Source organism: Opisthocomus hoazin, chromosome 4 (genome assembly GCF_030867145.1).
Source record: "Opisthocomus hoazin isolate bOpiHoa1 chromosome 4, bOpiHoa1.hap1, whole genome shotgun sequence".
Taxonomy (NCBI): domain Eukaryota; kingdom Metazoa; phylum Chordata; class Aves; order Opisthocomiformes; family Opisthocomidae; genus Opisthocomus; species Opisthocomus hoazin.
In genome coordinates this window covers 83,087,454-83,104,558 of record NC_134417.1, presented here as the reverse complement: position 1 = coordinate 83,104,558, position 17,105 = coordinate 83,087,454, and the positions used below count along the sequence as shown (strand labels likewise).

Genomic DNA, 17,105 nt, shown 5'->3' with positions numbered 1-17,105 from the left:
GCACATTCATCTTTATTCATTGCTTCAACTGGGTTGCTGTGCAGGGCTGTAGTATATATTGCCCTTTACAACCATAAGTGTGAAAAGCCTCCTAGAAGTGTAAAGGCAGTCAACATTGATTTGAAACTAGCTGGTATTTTAAGGCACCAAATCTTCACCTCAGGGAATATATTTTAATTGGAACAAGTGTCCTGGGCCACACCTTATGATGAAGTTACTCCAGATTTACCTTGTTATAACCAAGAGAATCTTTTTATCAGTCAAATATTAAAGCTCCTGTTTTACTTCTGGGCATTGCATAAAGGGACCAATGCAGCCAGTGTCCAAGTACTAACAAACCAAGTCAAAGAGTATGCAGTGTCTGATCTGTGTTGCATAATGCAGATTTCTGTGAAAGCTTCTCTGCATAAAACAGGTACAGCACTTTAACAGTTTTTTCACAGTCCTATGTTTTCTTTTGTGTAGAAAGTAAATGAAGGAAAGTACAGGAGTTATGAGGAGTTCAAAGCAGATGCTCAGCTGCTTCTACACAACACAGTGATTTTCTATGGAGGTAAAGTACTACATTTACTGCTTGCTTTATTTGATTTATCTTTAAATTCACAAGATCTGGACTGAATCTGGTATTAGATGAGTGTGGATGAGGTCATTTGAGAGCCCTTAAAAATCAAAAGAAGCTGGAAGAGGATTTTGCAGGGTCTTTTCTGGCCTGCCTACTACACAACTATTTTCTTCCTCTCTAGCTAAACCTGTTAATGGGAATTTGCACCTTTGACATCCTGTTTCTTCTGCAGCCTAAGTCGTAAGTCAGTGTATACTGCAGATTTCTGCCAGTATGCGTGTTGTTTTAGAGTGGAAGGAGGTCTGACTCTAATGTGCTGTGTCAGCAGAAACATGTACTATAGGCACATATTTTTCACTCGTGGGCCATATCTGCCTTGTTGTGACAGCAATATGGCTACATACACACTAGAAGTGTCCTGCTGGTGCAATGTGTGGAGATACAGCCATCAGAAGCTGCCAGCCACTGGGAAGGTAGTAAGTGACTATTTGATATGGTGGGACAGTGTGACTGGAAGTGGAAAAACACCACAACCGCATCCAGAATCTATAGCCAGGTCCTGTGGCAAGGTTCTCCAGAGCCATCATTTCAGGAAGTATGTGGTTCTCGCCTGCAGACATGGCCCACATCAGGGAAACTGGGAGGAGGGTGGGACCAGTCTATTTGCAGCATCAGAAGGTCCAGACTGTCATTAGAAGGGAGAGATGTGAATGTGCTGACAGAGAAATACACCAGTGTAAAGGGAAACACATAGTGATAAATAGCCTGTGAAGCATTACTCTGAGCAGAAATACTTACGTGATTGTACCTGTGTTCCTGTCAAGTGGTGATAGCAGAGAGCCGTGTGTCATTAGGACACTAGCAGAGAAAGAGACTGGATCCGTATTAAGAGTAACCCTGTCTCCCTGCTGCTGCTCCTCATATATGTACTTGTATTGTTCAGTTTAAAAGCTCACAACAGTATTTTTGCATGTAAATATGAAAAAGAAATCAAATATAGAACTGATTGTAAGAAAATTTTAAATGTAAGGGTTATCCAAGTGATTAAATCATGTTTTGTATTCTCAAGTGAGACAATGACAGCATGAAAGTCATAGCAATGACAGCTGCGTATCTTTGTAAGCACGGTCATCATACTGTGATCATTCATACTTTATTTTTTAATTTATAGCGGACAGTGAACAAGCTGATATAGCGAGGATGCTTTACAAAGACACATGTCATGAAGTAAGTAGTACCAAGTAACCAAGATGTAGACAAAAGGCTGTGAAGTTCATTACAAGTTTTCCCCTAACTTTCTAACAGCTGATTCTGAATTTCTTTTTCTTTTTGTTTTTGCAACTAGACTATCATTTGGAAAATACCGATATTCAAATTTTAGTTTTGAAAATAATCTAGTAATACATAATTGGACTAGAAATAATTGTATTTGCTAATATAAATTGAACCTGAGGTGAGATTGCTACCAAATTCTGTAATTGGCATTGAAACATTTCTCAACATTCAGAGGAGGCCAAAACGTAACCGTAGGGGAGCTGTCACACTTCCTCCATTTGTACAGTTGAATTACTTCTCTCAGAATATACTTTAAATATTTGATGAATTTCAAGAACTATTCTTCGCATTTTAGCTGTAATAAATCATTAAGAGTTTAATTAGTCTCCTCCCTCTGCCTTGTTTTTCTAAAACATAAATAACGTTTATGCAGCTTGTCTCTCATCCGCTGTCAGCTCACCTCAGTTTCACACCTCTAGTTTGCACAGACGGAAATAACTCTACCAAATTGGCAAGCAGGGCTGAAAAATTTAAGTGCTAAACAGGGAAGGATACTACTAAAGTCACAGAAATAGGATTTTTGGGGCTTATTGACCCTTTTTTGTTTTTCAGCTGGATGAACTGCAGCTTTGCAAGAACTGTTTCTATTTGTCAAACGCACGACCTGACAACTGGTTCTGCTATCCTTGCGTATGTTGCTGACACGGATTTTTGTTTGTTTGCTTTTCTGTATAAAAGCCTGCAGTTTTGGTGTCATTAATGTGTTGAATACTGCATTTCCATAGGCTTGTTTCAAAAGCGTGATTGAGACTCTGTAAGCCTAGATACCTTGCACAAGTGAAATGTTGATTGAAGTTCAAAGCTGTAACAATATAGGTTATAAAACTTGGTTATCAGCCATTTACAACAGTCTCACAAGAAAATAAGGAGCTTACAGAAATAAAACTTTGCTCCTGGATGAAGCTATAAAGACAAGTTTAATTTTTGGGCTGCTTGAGATCTGTGTTTTCAATAGACAGTTACACCCTTTTCAGACTTTGTATTATTTTTACTTTGATCCAAGCAATACATCTAACAGAGAAATATGTATTGTAAGAAGATAAAAATGAAAATAGCACTAGACATAAACAGTAACCATATTCTTAAGATACTAGCATAGTATTACAGCAAAATATTTGTGGAGAAATCAATATAATACTTCATATCCAATAATAAATACAACATTTTTTCCAGATACCTAATCATGAGTTGGTTTGGGCCAAAATGAAAGGCTTTGGGTTTTGGCCAGCCAAAGTCATGCAGAAAGAGGACAATCAAGTTGACGTTCGCTTTTTTGGCCATCACCATCAAAGGTAATTTATTAATTCCATGTGCTGCTTTTTACAAACAATACTTAAAAGAATTTATCTCATCTATCATGCTGTAAGTCCTGGCTCAGCTAGTTGCCAACATTAGAAGGACTGAGTACTTTGTCATAATTGTTTCAGAAAATTTAAAGCTCAGTCTAACACATCTGAAGTTGCCAAATGTCTCAGAGATTCGCTTTCTGCAGTTGCCATAGGGGTGTTACTTAATGCCATTTTAATTAAAGAAAGCAAGTGAACTTCAACTGTTTCTTCAAATCAGTAGCAGCTTGCTAATCCAGGCCAAGGTGGAAATCAGGCAGAAGTGTATTCTTACTACCAGCAGTATTGACTTTATGTAATTTTCTCTTTTGAGCAAGCACATTGCAATTTTGTGTTTTAGTAACATAATATACATCACAAATGTTTCTGTATCGCTGCTAGAACATTGACAGAGCTCCTGCTGTGAGCTAGTTGGCGATTTTGGAGAACTCTTTACATTGGAAACTTCATTCTTAGAGATCAGCTTTTACTTCCATCCCCAGTTGTTTGTTCAGCATTTGGGGAGGGTTATAGTAGTGTTACTACAGTGGATGTATTAATTTTTTTTTGCTGTTCGATTTATATGACTATAATGTGAGGAGAGGAGAGGAGACCTTTGCAAAGTAATTCATGGTTGTTGGGAAGGTGATATATTTTTGGTGCATCCCAAAAGGGCCTACACAATTCAGTAACAGTGTTTTATGAGGCTGTTTATTTAAAATACTTTCAGTGTAACTTGCAGAGTATATAACATGTTTTCATTTGTTATGTGAACAACCAAGATTTTCTAATAGGCATTAAAGTGGATTAAGGATCTTTATTTGTTTCTCAATCACAGAATGATTTACCCTGAGTCTGTTTGCAAATACAGCTTATCTCATTAATACTTCTGGCATTAAGTTCACACAGCTTCAAACTGTTCAGTGAAGTAGTATGACACTTGTGGGATGAGGTGCTTGCAACTTCTGAAACCTGTGTTGATAGAAAAGGCAAAATACATTTTACTACAGTGCCATTGCTTAGTTACTGTGCTGGACTTGGACAAAAGGCCAAATTCCTGATTGGTGTGAATTGGCATTGTTTCTTTGACTTCACTGAAATGAAATTTATATTGCAAGAACTGAGAATCTGTCCACAGATGTTTAATTTGTTACAGTATTTACTCTGTTATGTAGATGTGCATGGCAGTGACTCTTTTTCTTTAATTTTCAATGTTGCTTGGTATAACCTTTCAAAATGTCAAGAGCTGCCTATCTAACTCTATGAGGAATCTCTGAAAATATAGAAGAGGACAAAATACCTTTGGAGCCAAGCCACTGGCAGGAATTCAGTCCACAAGAGCATGACAGTCCCCCCACATGAGTTCAGTCCTGATAGACAGGATAGCCCAAACTACAAAATGTGTCTATTTGAGGTGATAATTTGGTAGATTCCTTGACAGTTTTAGCAAAGAGGTTAAGAGCAAAATTAGATTAGCACACGAACCTTCAGTAAAGATGTTTCTGTGTCTGACTGAGGGCATTTAGCAAGAGAGCAGGCAGGAGATGTGACTGCTGGTGGTGCTGAGGGAGGTTTGTGGTTCACCAAAAATGAAAGAGAATTTCAGCCATAGCACCCGCAACTAACAACTGCTTATAGTAGCACAAATATCTAACGGTATGCAGTCTGTTTTTTTTTCAAATGTGTTGAAGATACAAAAATTCTGAGTAAAAAGGAATTGTTAGTGATTGGCCACTGTGAAAAACTGCTCTTGAAGTCAGTTTCTCAGGTCAAAATCCTTCATCTGTATTTAATGTTTCTGAACCTGTCTGTACTGTGTATTCAAAAGGGCCTGGATCCCTTCTGAAAACATTCAAGATATCACAGTTAACATCCATCGGCTGCACGTGAAACGCAGTATGGGGTGGAAGAAGGCCTGTGATGAGCTGGAACTGCACCAGCGTTTTCTTCGTGAGGGGAGATTCTGGAAATCAAAGAATGAGGATAAAGGGGAAGAGGAGGCAGAGTCGAGTATCTCCTCCACCAGCAATGAGCAAGTGAGTGCTGCCACAATGTTAGCAATCGGGACAATTTATAAAAGGGTACAAAGATGACATACTTTTTATTAATCTACCATTAAATTGGCCTTGTGCTCTGTCTGCAGTTTTGTGGTGACAAGAAGAGGGTTCAAAGGCTTATTTTCCTGATGTTTTGTAGCTTAGTAATAGGAAGAATATAGAGTTTTCCTCTTTCCTCAGTTTCTTGGATGACCTCTGGGAAGAAGGTCAAGAAGTTTGTCACCTACAGCACCTTGATGAGACAGACCAAGATTTCTAAAGTTAAATAGGAATGTTCAAGTTAAATGTCATGGATATCAGATAGACTGCAATACTGCCTTCTTGGACTTCCATCAAGGGACAGCCCTCTAGCTGTTCAGCCTTTTCACAGCTGGAGTCTGTTCACTTTGGACAGTATTCTGCGTTGCAGATCCCCGAATAACACCAACCATGACATTTTCAGCAAGTCCAGCTAAAGTTAGGTGCAAACATGGCACTTGAGGACCATGTGACCAGTAACTAATTAAAGTAATCAAAAATGATTCTGCAAAACAAGAAAAATTATATTGCTTTAGCAAAAGTGAAAAGCACAAAGGGCCAAGATACAAAACTTTGCATTGCCATATGGAAATTCCCTTATCACAGCTGAACCTGCTAGCCATTCATTGTCCAAGAGGGTGTTATATATTCACTACTACTGACTTGGCAGTATGATTTTCATAGCTTGCAGGATGCCTCTCTGTATTTTTGGCAGCCTTTTCCTTGGCCACATCTTCTTTCCTCACTTAAAACCATTATCCTCTCTCTAAGTCTGTATTTTAAAAAATCAGCATGTTTTGACCCTCTTCTTTGGTCCTTTTGTCAAACAGGACTGTCATCCAATTTCTAGCTAAAAACTTAAAGCTTATAAAACTAGATGTTGCTTTAAGGGGATGCTCCTTATCAAAGAGGTTTTAGGGTTTTTTTAGCGTGGTTTACTTAGCTAACCCTTTTTAGCCCCTTTATTTATGTCATGTATGCAGTCATGCAACAATATATGATGAAAAACGTTGCAAATAATATTTATAAAGTTAACAGTGGCATTTTCCCAGGTTTTCAGGAGTGTCAGTCATAGGGTTTGAAGTGTCCATTTGCGTATTTTCTGTCCCACTCCAAATGTTTGTCCTTCGCTTGGTTAATGCTTATGCCTGTTTCACTGGTTTACCAGATACAGGAACATAAGAGTAGCCGTCAAACTCAGTGCTCTGCAGTAATCTACAGTATCCCGTCACTAACACAAGCTAGTACTGGATGCTTCAAAGACAGGAGTAAGAACTTTTCTGTAAGCCATTGTAAGATAATATACCATCCACTTAGATCTCACTCTTGTTTCTGTTGCTGGAGACTGGCTTTTATTCTTAAGACTGAAGTTTTGTACCCCAAAGTATACGGTTACAATCAATTATTATAGCAAGTCTGGATAATCTTACCATCTTTAGGTATATACATTCTCTTTATAATTATTGCTGTTTTTTGTGCCTTCCAGCAAGGTCTGCTGCCTAATTATTGGTTACCGATATCAGAATATTCCAGAAAACAAGTGTTTGAACTTGTGTGTGAAATGAAGAAAAGAATGGTTAAGTGTATTTTAGCAAGTAGATATTGAATGTTAGAACCTGTTCATGAATTTTGTTCTTTCATGCAACCATAGTCATCAGTGATAATGTGGAAAGTTCAGTGTGTGCAGTTCTCATTTAAGAACAGTATTCAACTTTCTATTTGCTAAATTTAAATAATTGAAAATAATCGGAAAATAAAAGGTACATCAGTCATGTTATAATGAATGCTGCTTATATGAACTGTTTTTTGGAATGATTCAATATGCTTTTCTCAATGTTCACAGCTGAAAGTTACTCAGGAACCAAGAGCAAAGAAAGGACGACGTAACCAGAGTATGGAACTCAAGAAAGAAGTAAGTAACCTCAATTACTATGTTTGTAGAGATAGCCAGGTACAAAAAGGCTGAAATTTTAATAGGCACTCCTTTGGTTTCTGTCACCTTCTACTGATTTTACAGTACTGATCTTGGAAGTTCCAGCCCCATAGCTTGGTCCTCCTTGCTAACAAACATAATCCCACCTCCCACATGCAAGCCACTAGTGTCATTGTGGTAATATTCTGTATGATGAATAAATCAACAGTCAGTTTGCGACATATTTTTTTTTTAAAGACAAATTCAGGCTACGTACTAAGTCTGTAAACAGCAGAATTAGAAAGTATTTTGCACAATCAAGAATATTAAGTTTATAAGATGTCATATCCCCCCTTGTCCGTGGACCTCCTTCCTAGTTCATCCAACTTGCACACTGAATGAAGTGGGGGACACACAAACCTATGATCATGTAACCAAGGGACTGCATTATTATGCTTGTACACAAGGGGGCAGCTGCTGAGACAGCCATAAATCTCATCTTTCCTAACTTTTGAGTATTTTTTCCTGGCCTTGTTTCAGCTGCATGTTGAACACTAATAAAAAGTTACACGTATGTCTAGTCCTCACAAGAGGACTCAGGACTCCATTACAGAGCAGGGTTCAGGTATTCTAGCGCCAGAGTTATGTGGGATGGCCCTGGTGCCTGAAATACAGACGTTGCCACTCCTAATGCCTAGGCACCTGCCTCTCTGTTGTATCTGATACGGCAGGGCTAGCTCTGGGAGGCACCTTCATCGATGGAGGCAGTGACACACAGGTTGTGCTCCCTGGGGCACAAACTATATTTGAGTGCAAGATAGGGAGACTACAGTTTAGGATCTCTCATCATTTTTATTGTGTTTTCTGTCAAGCAAATGCTGTAAGTTGCTTCATATATTTATGTCTTAACATTTGCCTTCTTAGCTCTGCTCATATTTGATCAGTGATCCGGAAGTCAATCACAGTGACCTATTAGAGAGTAATTGGTTGCAAAAGGGAACGCACAGTCAGCCTTTTGATTGCTGTGAGCAGTGCTCCATCACACAGGCAAGCACAAAGTCCAGTCCTGAGCACGTCTGGTCTTACAAGGACTGTGTCTGCTTTGTCTGTACACTGTTAAATGAGCTTTAAAAAAATCTAAGTTGTAAAAACCCAAATAGTGTTCATCTGTGTCTTCAGACACTTCAAATACCAATAAGGATTTGCAAGGATGTTACTTCTGTCTGTTCTAAAGAGCAGGAACAGTTGGTGTTATAGGGTAATAGCATAGGCTGCTGAATTCAGTGCAGTATACTACACTAACTACGATTTCTTTCTTGATAATTGTGTAATTACAGAAAGTTTCTGTGGTCACTCAAGTCTGGTTCTGTTTTACTGGAAGCGAGACTTAGACGCTCATTAGCTTTTCATCTTCAAATCACCTTTGAAGTACTAATCAATCTTTGCAGCAGTTTTATGAAATTGGTGGAATATTACAGACTCCAGTGGAGCCTGTTGGGCCAGAGTAAGCCCAGAGTTTGCCTAAATAATTCAGGCACCTTGGCCACACAGCTACAGTCTCTTCAGGGAAAATGGTAGAGGGAAGAATCTATAGCAACTCTTTAGTAATCCCAAGGGATCTGCAGTGATTCAGCATAGGCTCTGATGTTGGTTCTGCTTTTGGGGAGTGAGGCTGGTGAGCGTGGCATACTGATGCCACATGTGTGCTTCTTTCTGGAGGGCTCGTAGCTGAAGTCAGAAAAGCCTGACCAAAGATCCTACCCCCTGTCATGCCGGTTTTCCTCAGGAATCCCATGTTCCTTTAGCACTAAATGTCTTCAGCAGATACCTTTCACATTAATTTTGCTGGCATTGGTCATGTAACATTTTTTCTTCAGGGGGAACTGAAAGTAAACTTGTTCTGTTGTGATGTCTGGATTTACAAGTTTGTTCTTTCTCTGTAGGAGCCAGAACCTGAAACTGAAGCAGTAAGTTCAAGCCAGGAAATTCCCACAATGCCTCAGCCCATTGAAAAAGTTTCAGTCTCAACTCAGACCAAGAAGTTAAGTGCCTCTTCTCCAAAAATGCTGCATCGGAGCACCCAGACCAGTAATGATGGAGTATGTCAGAACATGTGCCATGACAAATACACCAAAATCTTTAACGATTTCAAGGACAGGATGAAAGCCGATCACAAAAGAGACACTGAGAGAGTTGTGCGAGAGGCAGTGGAAAAGGTAACACTTGTCGAACACCACCTACACTCTGGTTTGAGGAGAGGAGGAGCGTGCATTTTTTTCACATTCTTTTCTACGTTTGTAATATCCACCCTTAAGCAAATGAATAAAAAAAACTTTTCCAAAGAGACCACATAAAAATAATCTTCACAGTTGCTTTTTAGACCATTTCTGTACCAACAGACCTTAGCTTAAGCAGAAAGACTCCTGCCTTTTTTCATTCTTGACCAGTGAATTTAGTTTATGATCCAAAAATGAAACTAATTGTTCATTCATGAGTATCCATTTCCAAAGCCTTTGTCTCTGTTGTCAAGTGTGGTTGCAAACAATGGCATTGTTTAAATGCTATTCATAAATAACTTTTCTTGTGTCAATCTTCTGACCTAAACATTAAATAGATTCACTGAAATTTGTTTGACTTTTCTTACCTAATCATAACCTGTTTAAAATTCAATATCTAAGCCTGAGCTGGTCACCTTTGGCTGGAGAGAGCAGGACAATTTAGAGGATGATTTGTCTGACCTCTCTTAAGTACCTGTATTAAGACAAGATTAGTTTCCTTCTGAATGAAGGACTGTGGAATGAACTGAGGGAGTTTAGGTGTTAATCCTGTAGGATTAAGATACCAAACTTTCAGATAACTGAGCAAGGGCAAAGGAATCCCACCACCAATGAATACTAAAAGGTACCTCTTACTGAACTAAGGGATGCTCTGTTTTGTATTTTCCATTGTGCCCTTGCTGTAGATTTATACGCAGTTGTAGATTTGGAAAAGACAAAGTCTTTGTCTAAGATAAATTCACAAATCTGTAAACTGATTGTTGACAAAATATACGTGGAACCTATTGAGCTGTTTAAGTAGGTGCCTAGCAGAATAGAAATATGGTGACATTTTAATTTTGAACATTCCTTATGGAATGGAAGTTTTGTTATAACTCTAAAGGAGAGAACTTTTTGTTTTCTAATTAGGAGAAATCTCTAATTTTGTGACCTCCACTCACATCAATAATAGAGGTTTAAAAAGTAGAGGTTTAAAGAAGACACTTTTATTCCAGTAGCTGTCCATTGACTTGTTTTGCTGACTTTCTTATGGCAGCTGCGTACAGAGATGGAAGAAGAGAAAAGGCAGGCTGTAAATAAAGCTGTGGCCAACGCACAAGGAGAGATGGACAGAAAATGTAAGCAGGTAAAGGAGAAGTGCAAAGAAGAATTTTTAGAAGAAATTAAGAAGCTAGCAGGCCAGCACAAGCAACTGATTTCCCAGACCAAGAAGAAGCAGTGGGTAAGTGTCAAAAATGCATTACAAGAGAGTAAGTGGAAATGTATAATGCATATTGCAGGTCAATTGAAAGTGATTTCGTACTTACTTTTAATTGCACTGCTCTTTTCACTGGTCTTTCAGCTTTAAGGTTGTCTCCTTCATATCACTGCTTTCAAATTTTCTTAATTTTTAAATTTTAACTTGAAGTTCTGATTACTTTCCATCTTAATTATGTAGCATTAACAGTGCCATCTTCTTGAGTTCAGTCAGATGTTAGTATCAAAATATTTTTTCTAAATACAGTTTTACTCTATGTAAGACATGTTTTGCATTATGTTCGCAGTCCTTTGATCTCAAGGCCTTAGAGGGTACAGTATCTGGCTTCATCAGTTTGGATTCCCCTGCTAATAATGCTGGTAGTGATATCCTTTTGGTCTCTTCCTCTCCTAGCTTTTTTTGCAGCTCTTTTATGTACTTTTGTGTTTAACACACAACTTTCTGAAATATATATCTCTCCATTGTTCAGTCCTTAAGCCCAAACTGCAGCACTCCCTACAAAAAACAGGTTTGCAAGCCCTTTAGAAAAGTGGAAACAGACATCTAATTTACCATTCTGTTACATGCTGCAGACCTCTCCCCGTTTTTGTTTGGTTTGTGTCTTGTGTTTACTTTTCAAGCCAGAAGTGTGTTCTCCCACATGGCTGTACAGCACTTACTCGGACATTGCAAGTGCTGTAATACTGTGCTGCTAGTGAAGAAGAGAGTATGGGTGGAGAGTGTCACGCTGAGGAGCAGCGAGCCTCGCACACGTGCTATTTCTTTGCCACTTATCATAGAACAAGGAAATGAAAGGCATCGCTCAGGAAATCCTACTGCACTATAATAGCTAGCTATAAAATACCAGAGGGTGGGTACAACATTTTCTGCTCTCCTCCTTTTGAGCCTGGGTTTTGCCCGAGGCGGCTGAGAAGCACCGCGGGTGGCTTCCCACGAGATGGCACGCTGGCTGAGCGGCGATGGGTGCCACCGGCCCACGGCCACTGCTCCCGGGGACAGCCAGCCCGGGCTCCCTCCCGCAGCTCCCCTTTGTCTGCCGCCGTGAGGGGCTGTTTGTTTCTGTTCAGCCTTGTTGGCCTTTGTTCTTACAGATGAAATGATGGTTCCTGCAGACAAAACTCTGCTCTGCAGAAGAGTGAAATAAATAGTAAGGCGAGACAATTGGTTGCTGACTATCACAGCTAAGAGTTTGGTTGATTGTAAAAAGAATTACTTCAGATGCCAGAGCTCCCATAGAGTCTTCATTTCTGTTCCTAGGAGAGGTTTTGTTGTAGGTGTTATGATACTGCAGTGCTTGGGTCTCTGTCGGTTAGAAAGTTCCTCCCTGCCTACCTATCTCGGCAGACGGGAGGAGTTATTTAAGTCTCCGACTTGATCAAGTTACTGTGTTTAATGAGTCACCAGCTGCTGGTGTCTGCATGCATGCTTTTGCCTGTGGCACTTGAGAGGGAAATTGAATTGCCTTTGCCCACTGTAGAACTACGTCAAATTAGCTCTTGTGTCAGAAGTGAAGAGGGCACATGCGAACTGTTGCCACTCTTCAGCTGATACGCAGTAACTCAATCACCGTAACCGGACTGTGAGTCTGGACTCTTAGCTATAGCTGCTTTTTGGTTTTGTTTGAAGGCAGAATTTATGAAAGAGGCTCCCGAGACTTCCTTTCATCTGCTCCAGTGTGCCTTTACCATCCATATCCCTTAGCTTAATCAGAGAGCGCCCTGGTGCCATGTCACTGCATCTCACGATCATGTGCATAAAGCCAGCAAGACAATTAAAGATACAAAGAGCATTTGACAGTCTTGCCTGTTTCTGTGACCCCAGAACTATCTGTCAATCACCACCTTAAATGAAGGCATCATACAGGCGGCTGGTCTGCCTGTGGTAGGAGAGGGAGGGTCAGGGTAAACACCTTTTCGTTCAGGCTGATGGATCTGCCTGCCAGCACACAGCCTCGGGGGCTGCAGTTGGTCCAATTACACAGCTCCCCAGTGATTTTTCTTTCAGTGGTACTAATGACAGTCCCCAGTGTGTAGTGCTGCTCTTGTACGCTGCTACTATAATGATGATACCTCCTTATCAAAATCTCCTGTAATTAACACACATACTAAATGAGATTTGGTGGCTTTGCTTTTTAATTAGAAGCAGAGACCTCTGGTTTTGTGTAATGCAGATGTCTCAGCTTGGGAATACAGTTGCTATTATTCACACTATATTTGTCTTTTCGTCATACCTAAAAAAAACCCCCTCCAGTCCGGATGAAGGGATCGTTTTGCTGGTGGTATACGGGCACACGAGAAGCTGCGCTCCCAGGCCTCGGGAGCCTAACGCGTAGTTAAAGAACAGCGTTTTCTGTTGCTCTGACTGGTCGCAGTCCCCTTGGCTTAACCCAATTTCATTTTTATACCTCCAGAAAATTTGGATTTAATACAGATACCTCAAGTAAATAGCAAACGAAAAGAAGAAATGTAAGGGCAGGGATAGCGAGCATGAGATTCTGCAGTTTGATGGCCTCCAGAATACAGGCTAGAGTGCCGGTCTTGACAGTGTTTCTTTTTTAATTTCTCCCAGTTCTTTTATTTGCATATAAACCTCCTTTAAATTGGCACATAGCTCACTTTTATACATAAGGTTAAACTTCTGTCTCTTTCCATTAAATTTCCATGGATATTTATTCTGACTTGCAACAGGTCGTTTTTGAGTGACCATTGTGACGTGCACTGTCTGAAACAAAACCCCAAGTGATTGATAATGTTAGAAAGAGGTAAATACAAAGAAAAGAGGAGGCCTGAGGCCAGCTGGCATTTTGCCTTCTCTGCCACGTGTGCTGGTACCAGCTCAGAGTGCACTGTTTTCCTTTCATAAGGGGAGATTTGCATCCCCCGCTTATGGCCGGCATATGTAAAGGGAAGCGCAGGACCCACCCATCAGTTGTCCTCTCCTGTCTTAGCTTTTTTGATCTCTCCAAGCAAGCAGATGTGAAGCTGGTCTCTGGGCTGAGGCCCATGCTGTACATAACAGAGAAACACAGCTGTTCCCTGCACCTTTCCAGTGGATGATCCTAATGGTTCCCACAGGCTTGTGGGCAGCCAACAATATGAAAAACCAGGAAAACAGCTCTCAAGAGGACACTTCTTTGGAGACATTTCTACAGATAAACTTCCCCAGAGCTAAATTATGAAAGGCAAATGGAGAGCTTCCCTTCTCATGCAGCTAGGGCAGTCCCTTTATTGCTGATGTAAATAAATAGTTATCCTTTAGCCAATGTAAATGTTGGCTTTCTTGGATCTGTCTTTTAGTAGCGTGTAGGGTTGTTGTGTTTGTGTTTTGTTTTAAGGCAGTTGGGTTTGTTTTCTTTGTAATTCTCTGTTTTATTAACAATGCTGTAGCTAGACAGGACATACAAAGTAAATTGTGGGTTATTCTGTGGTTTGATAGCAGCCTGCACAGACTGTGGCATACCCCTCCCTCTGCTCCCCGTCATGCAATAAGCATTTCAGACTGGATTTATAAAGATACTCTCTGATTCTGAGCAGACCAAATTCAGAAAGAGGAAGATCGTTAGAACCTGGCTTTCAGGGACGCTGAGTAGCAGTGGTTCCTTTAGCAGCAATGCCACCCTGCTGTACGGGGTTTTGTCAGAATGACAGCTAAATGCCTTTGCAGCACTTCCTGAAGGGGTGTAGAACCTCCTGGAGACAGGGCACACTGCCCATCTGGGTGCTGTACCTCCTTGTTGACCACCAGCAGCACTGACCAGTGTGTTGGTTCATCAAAGGCCACGGGGTTATTTTCCAGATAGCTTCTCCGGCTACCAGGAAACTGGGGGCGTTCCGGGGTAGAAATCATCTTTGCTGCAGCACTCCCCAGAACCACGCATTTCTGTAGAAGTGATGGGCTGTGCAGCATCTCTTCTTTCGGGAGTTTTGTGCCATCCTGGCAGGCATGACAAGGGGCACGAGCCCACGTGGCCATCCAGCATACGCCAGGCCTTCCCTGGCTTCTGGAAGACTTGATGGAGAAGGCACTCCCTTGCTCTCCCCAGCAGCACTGATGTAGCACGAGGTTCTGTTTTCACCAGACTGCAGTGCTCTCCGGCAGCCGACAGTCCCCGACGACGGCAGCCTCCTTGCAGACCTACCCGAAAAGGGCCGCAACACACCACTTGGCAATGAATTACTCTTATCTCTAGTAATGTTATTGCTGTGACTTCTGAGATGTTCCTAGCCCAAAAGGATCTTCCCCAGCAACCTCGGGACAGGCCAGGCTTGTAAAGAAGCCCCAGAAACGCAGATTTTCAAGCTTGCACAGAACCTGTTCACGCCAGAAGTGCTTGTTGATTTATCGTGGCTTTTAAGCCATAGATCAGGATGCCATTATGCAAATGTAGGGTAAAAGATGGTTCCTGCACTGTGTGGCTGAAAATGTCAGTCCACTGCCCTGAGAGATGAGATTTTTTTAAATGAGAGATGACTTTTTCAAAAGCAATAATCCAGACTCTGGAAAATATGAAAGCATGGCGCAGATTTGCTGCAGATTGCTGCTTCACTCAGCACGTGTGAAAAATGTCCTCGTGCCTTTGGGTGCCCCAGGCATAAATAAAAGAGGAGTATTGCTCTGCGTGCGCTGGTGCGTCCAGGAGCAGGTGAGAACGCGTGTGCGTTGGGGCGGAGGGTGCCTGCCGGGGTGGTGATCTGCTCTCGTTTGTTCCCTGCAGTGCTACAACTGTGAGGAGGAGGCCATGTACCACTGCTGCTGGAACACTTCCTACTGCTCCATCAAGTGTCAGCAGGAGCACTGGCATGCCGAACACAAACGTACCTGCCGCCGAAAAAGATGAAAGAGTTGTTCCTCCCCTAGAAAACCACCCCCGATGATTGCTATTCTCAGACACAGCGGTTTTTGTTTCCAAGAAGCCAAAATTGTTTAGAATTTGCTTCCCATTTTGCACCAGCCTTTAAACACTTTTCGTAAAAGAAATTTTGCACAGTAATTTCAATCTTCTGTTTAATGCTCCTCCAAAATTTTGTCAGCGAAATGAATTTAACATCTGTGGGAGCAGGTTTCTTTAAATAGTTTTAAACTAGAGGATTTGTTGCATTTTCAGCAAATTTTAAAACATTTTTAGGTTTTACAGAGATTTTAATCTTTAAAAACAGCAGATCTCAAAATAAAAAAAATCACGCAAGTTTAACGAAAGGAACATTGAAAAACTAGATCTGAATGTAAGAAGCATAGAAGTGTTTCAGAAAAACGAAGCGTACTACCTTGATGTAACATTAATTTCCTAACCTTGTTGAGCTGGTTTTGTTCAGCTTAATTTTACTGTTTAAAGGCATTATCTATTGGTTATACCAGTGGGTACATGATTGAATTTAGGGAACAGGGTTGACACAGCAGGTGCTAGTCCTGCGTATTTTTTCTTAAATATTTCCCAACTGTGTTTTATTTTCATTATTTCTTTTCAATATATAACTTTTATAACAAAATATTAGCTTTGATCTTGTAGTTAAAAATCACAGGGAACTGGGGTAATCTTTTACTGAGCTGGATCTTAGAGAAAAATGAATATTTAAATTTTGAAGTTTGCACATTTCATCTTTGTCCTAACATGAGTGCTTGTAACGAGAATAAGAGAAGCCAAAAAAAGAGAAAAAACCCAACTACCTTTATTCACACCCGGAATTATGAGGCATACAAATTTCTTTGTTGCGTCCCCCTTCAGCCTCCCCAATCCAACGTCATTTGACCGCCTATGATCTAGTGTCGCCTGGTCCGTAACGTGATAATAAAAGGAGCAAAAGCACTCAAGTTTCACAGAAGCCGTTATGTTTGTAGTAATGGGTCATTGCCTAATAATGAGCTCCATCACTGTACTCAGAATGAAGAATAATGCATGTTAATTTTCTTGTATTAAAGATGCCGTGATTTGTAAAAAGTCTGTATTTTGCGGAATGTCTGGATTTAAGAAGCATTACCAATAGGAATGGATCGATAGTTGAAAAATTATTTTCTTTTTGTTTGTTTTATATATAGATATATTAATTGCATCCATGTTCAGAGACAATTTTTTAAATAGATGTAAAGCTTACTTAAATAGCTTTTCTTTTAAAGTGTCTCCACATTTTAGTTTCTTTCAAAGCTTGGTCTTAGACTGAGTCATACGCCCATTAATCACCCAGCTATTTTTTGAGAAGTTAGAGGAATAATTTGTAAATATTTATTTAGATCTTTGATATTTATTGAAAGCAATTACATGATGGAACGATGGAAGCTGAAGAATCAGGAGGAAAGCCTTTAAAAAAGTTTTCTCTAAGATTTGCCAGGGTCATTGTCAAGGTGAAAATATAACTAAGACTTCTGTG

General features: G+C 40.4%; 1 protein-coding gene across 8 annotated transcripts in view; it reads left to right on the top strand.

Annotated features, from left to right (window-relative positions):
- The window catches only part of ZMYND11 (zinc finger MYND-type containing 11), a 109,146-nt gene extending 92,468 nt beyond the window's left edge, over positions 1-16,678 (top strand). For all 8 annotated transcript variants that reach the window (XM_075419745.1, XM_075419742.1, XM_075419744.1 and 5 more), the window contains 9 exons: positions 466-553; positions 1,734-1,789; positions 2,450-2,527; positions 3,071-3,189; positions 5,051-5,258; positions 7,141-7,209; positions 9,153-9,425; positions 10,522-10,707; positions 15,458-16,678. In XM_075419745.1, coding sequence (XP_075275860.1) covers positions 466-553; positions 1,734-1,789; positions 2,450-2,527; positions 3,071-3,189; positions 5,051-5,258; positions 7,141-7,209; positions 9,153-9,425; positions 10,522-10,707; positions 15,458-15,580 — 1,200 coding nt within the window. In that variant the 3' untranslated portion in view covers positions 15,581-16,678. The remainder of the gene's footprint in view (positions 1-465; positions 554-1,733; positions 1,790-2,449; positions 2,528-3,070; positions 3,190-5,050; positions 5,259-7,140; positions 7,210-9,152; positions 9,426-10,521; positions 10,708-15,457) is intronic.
- Positions 16,679-17,105: the final 427 nt, after the last annotated feature.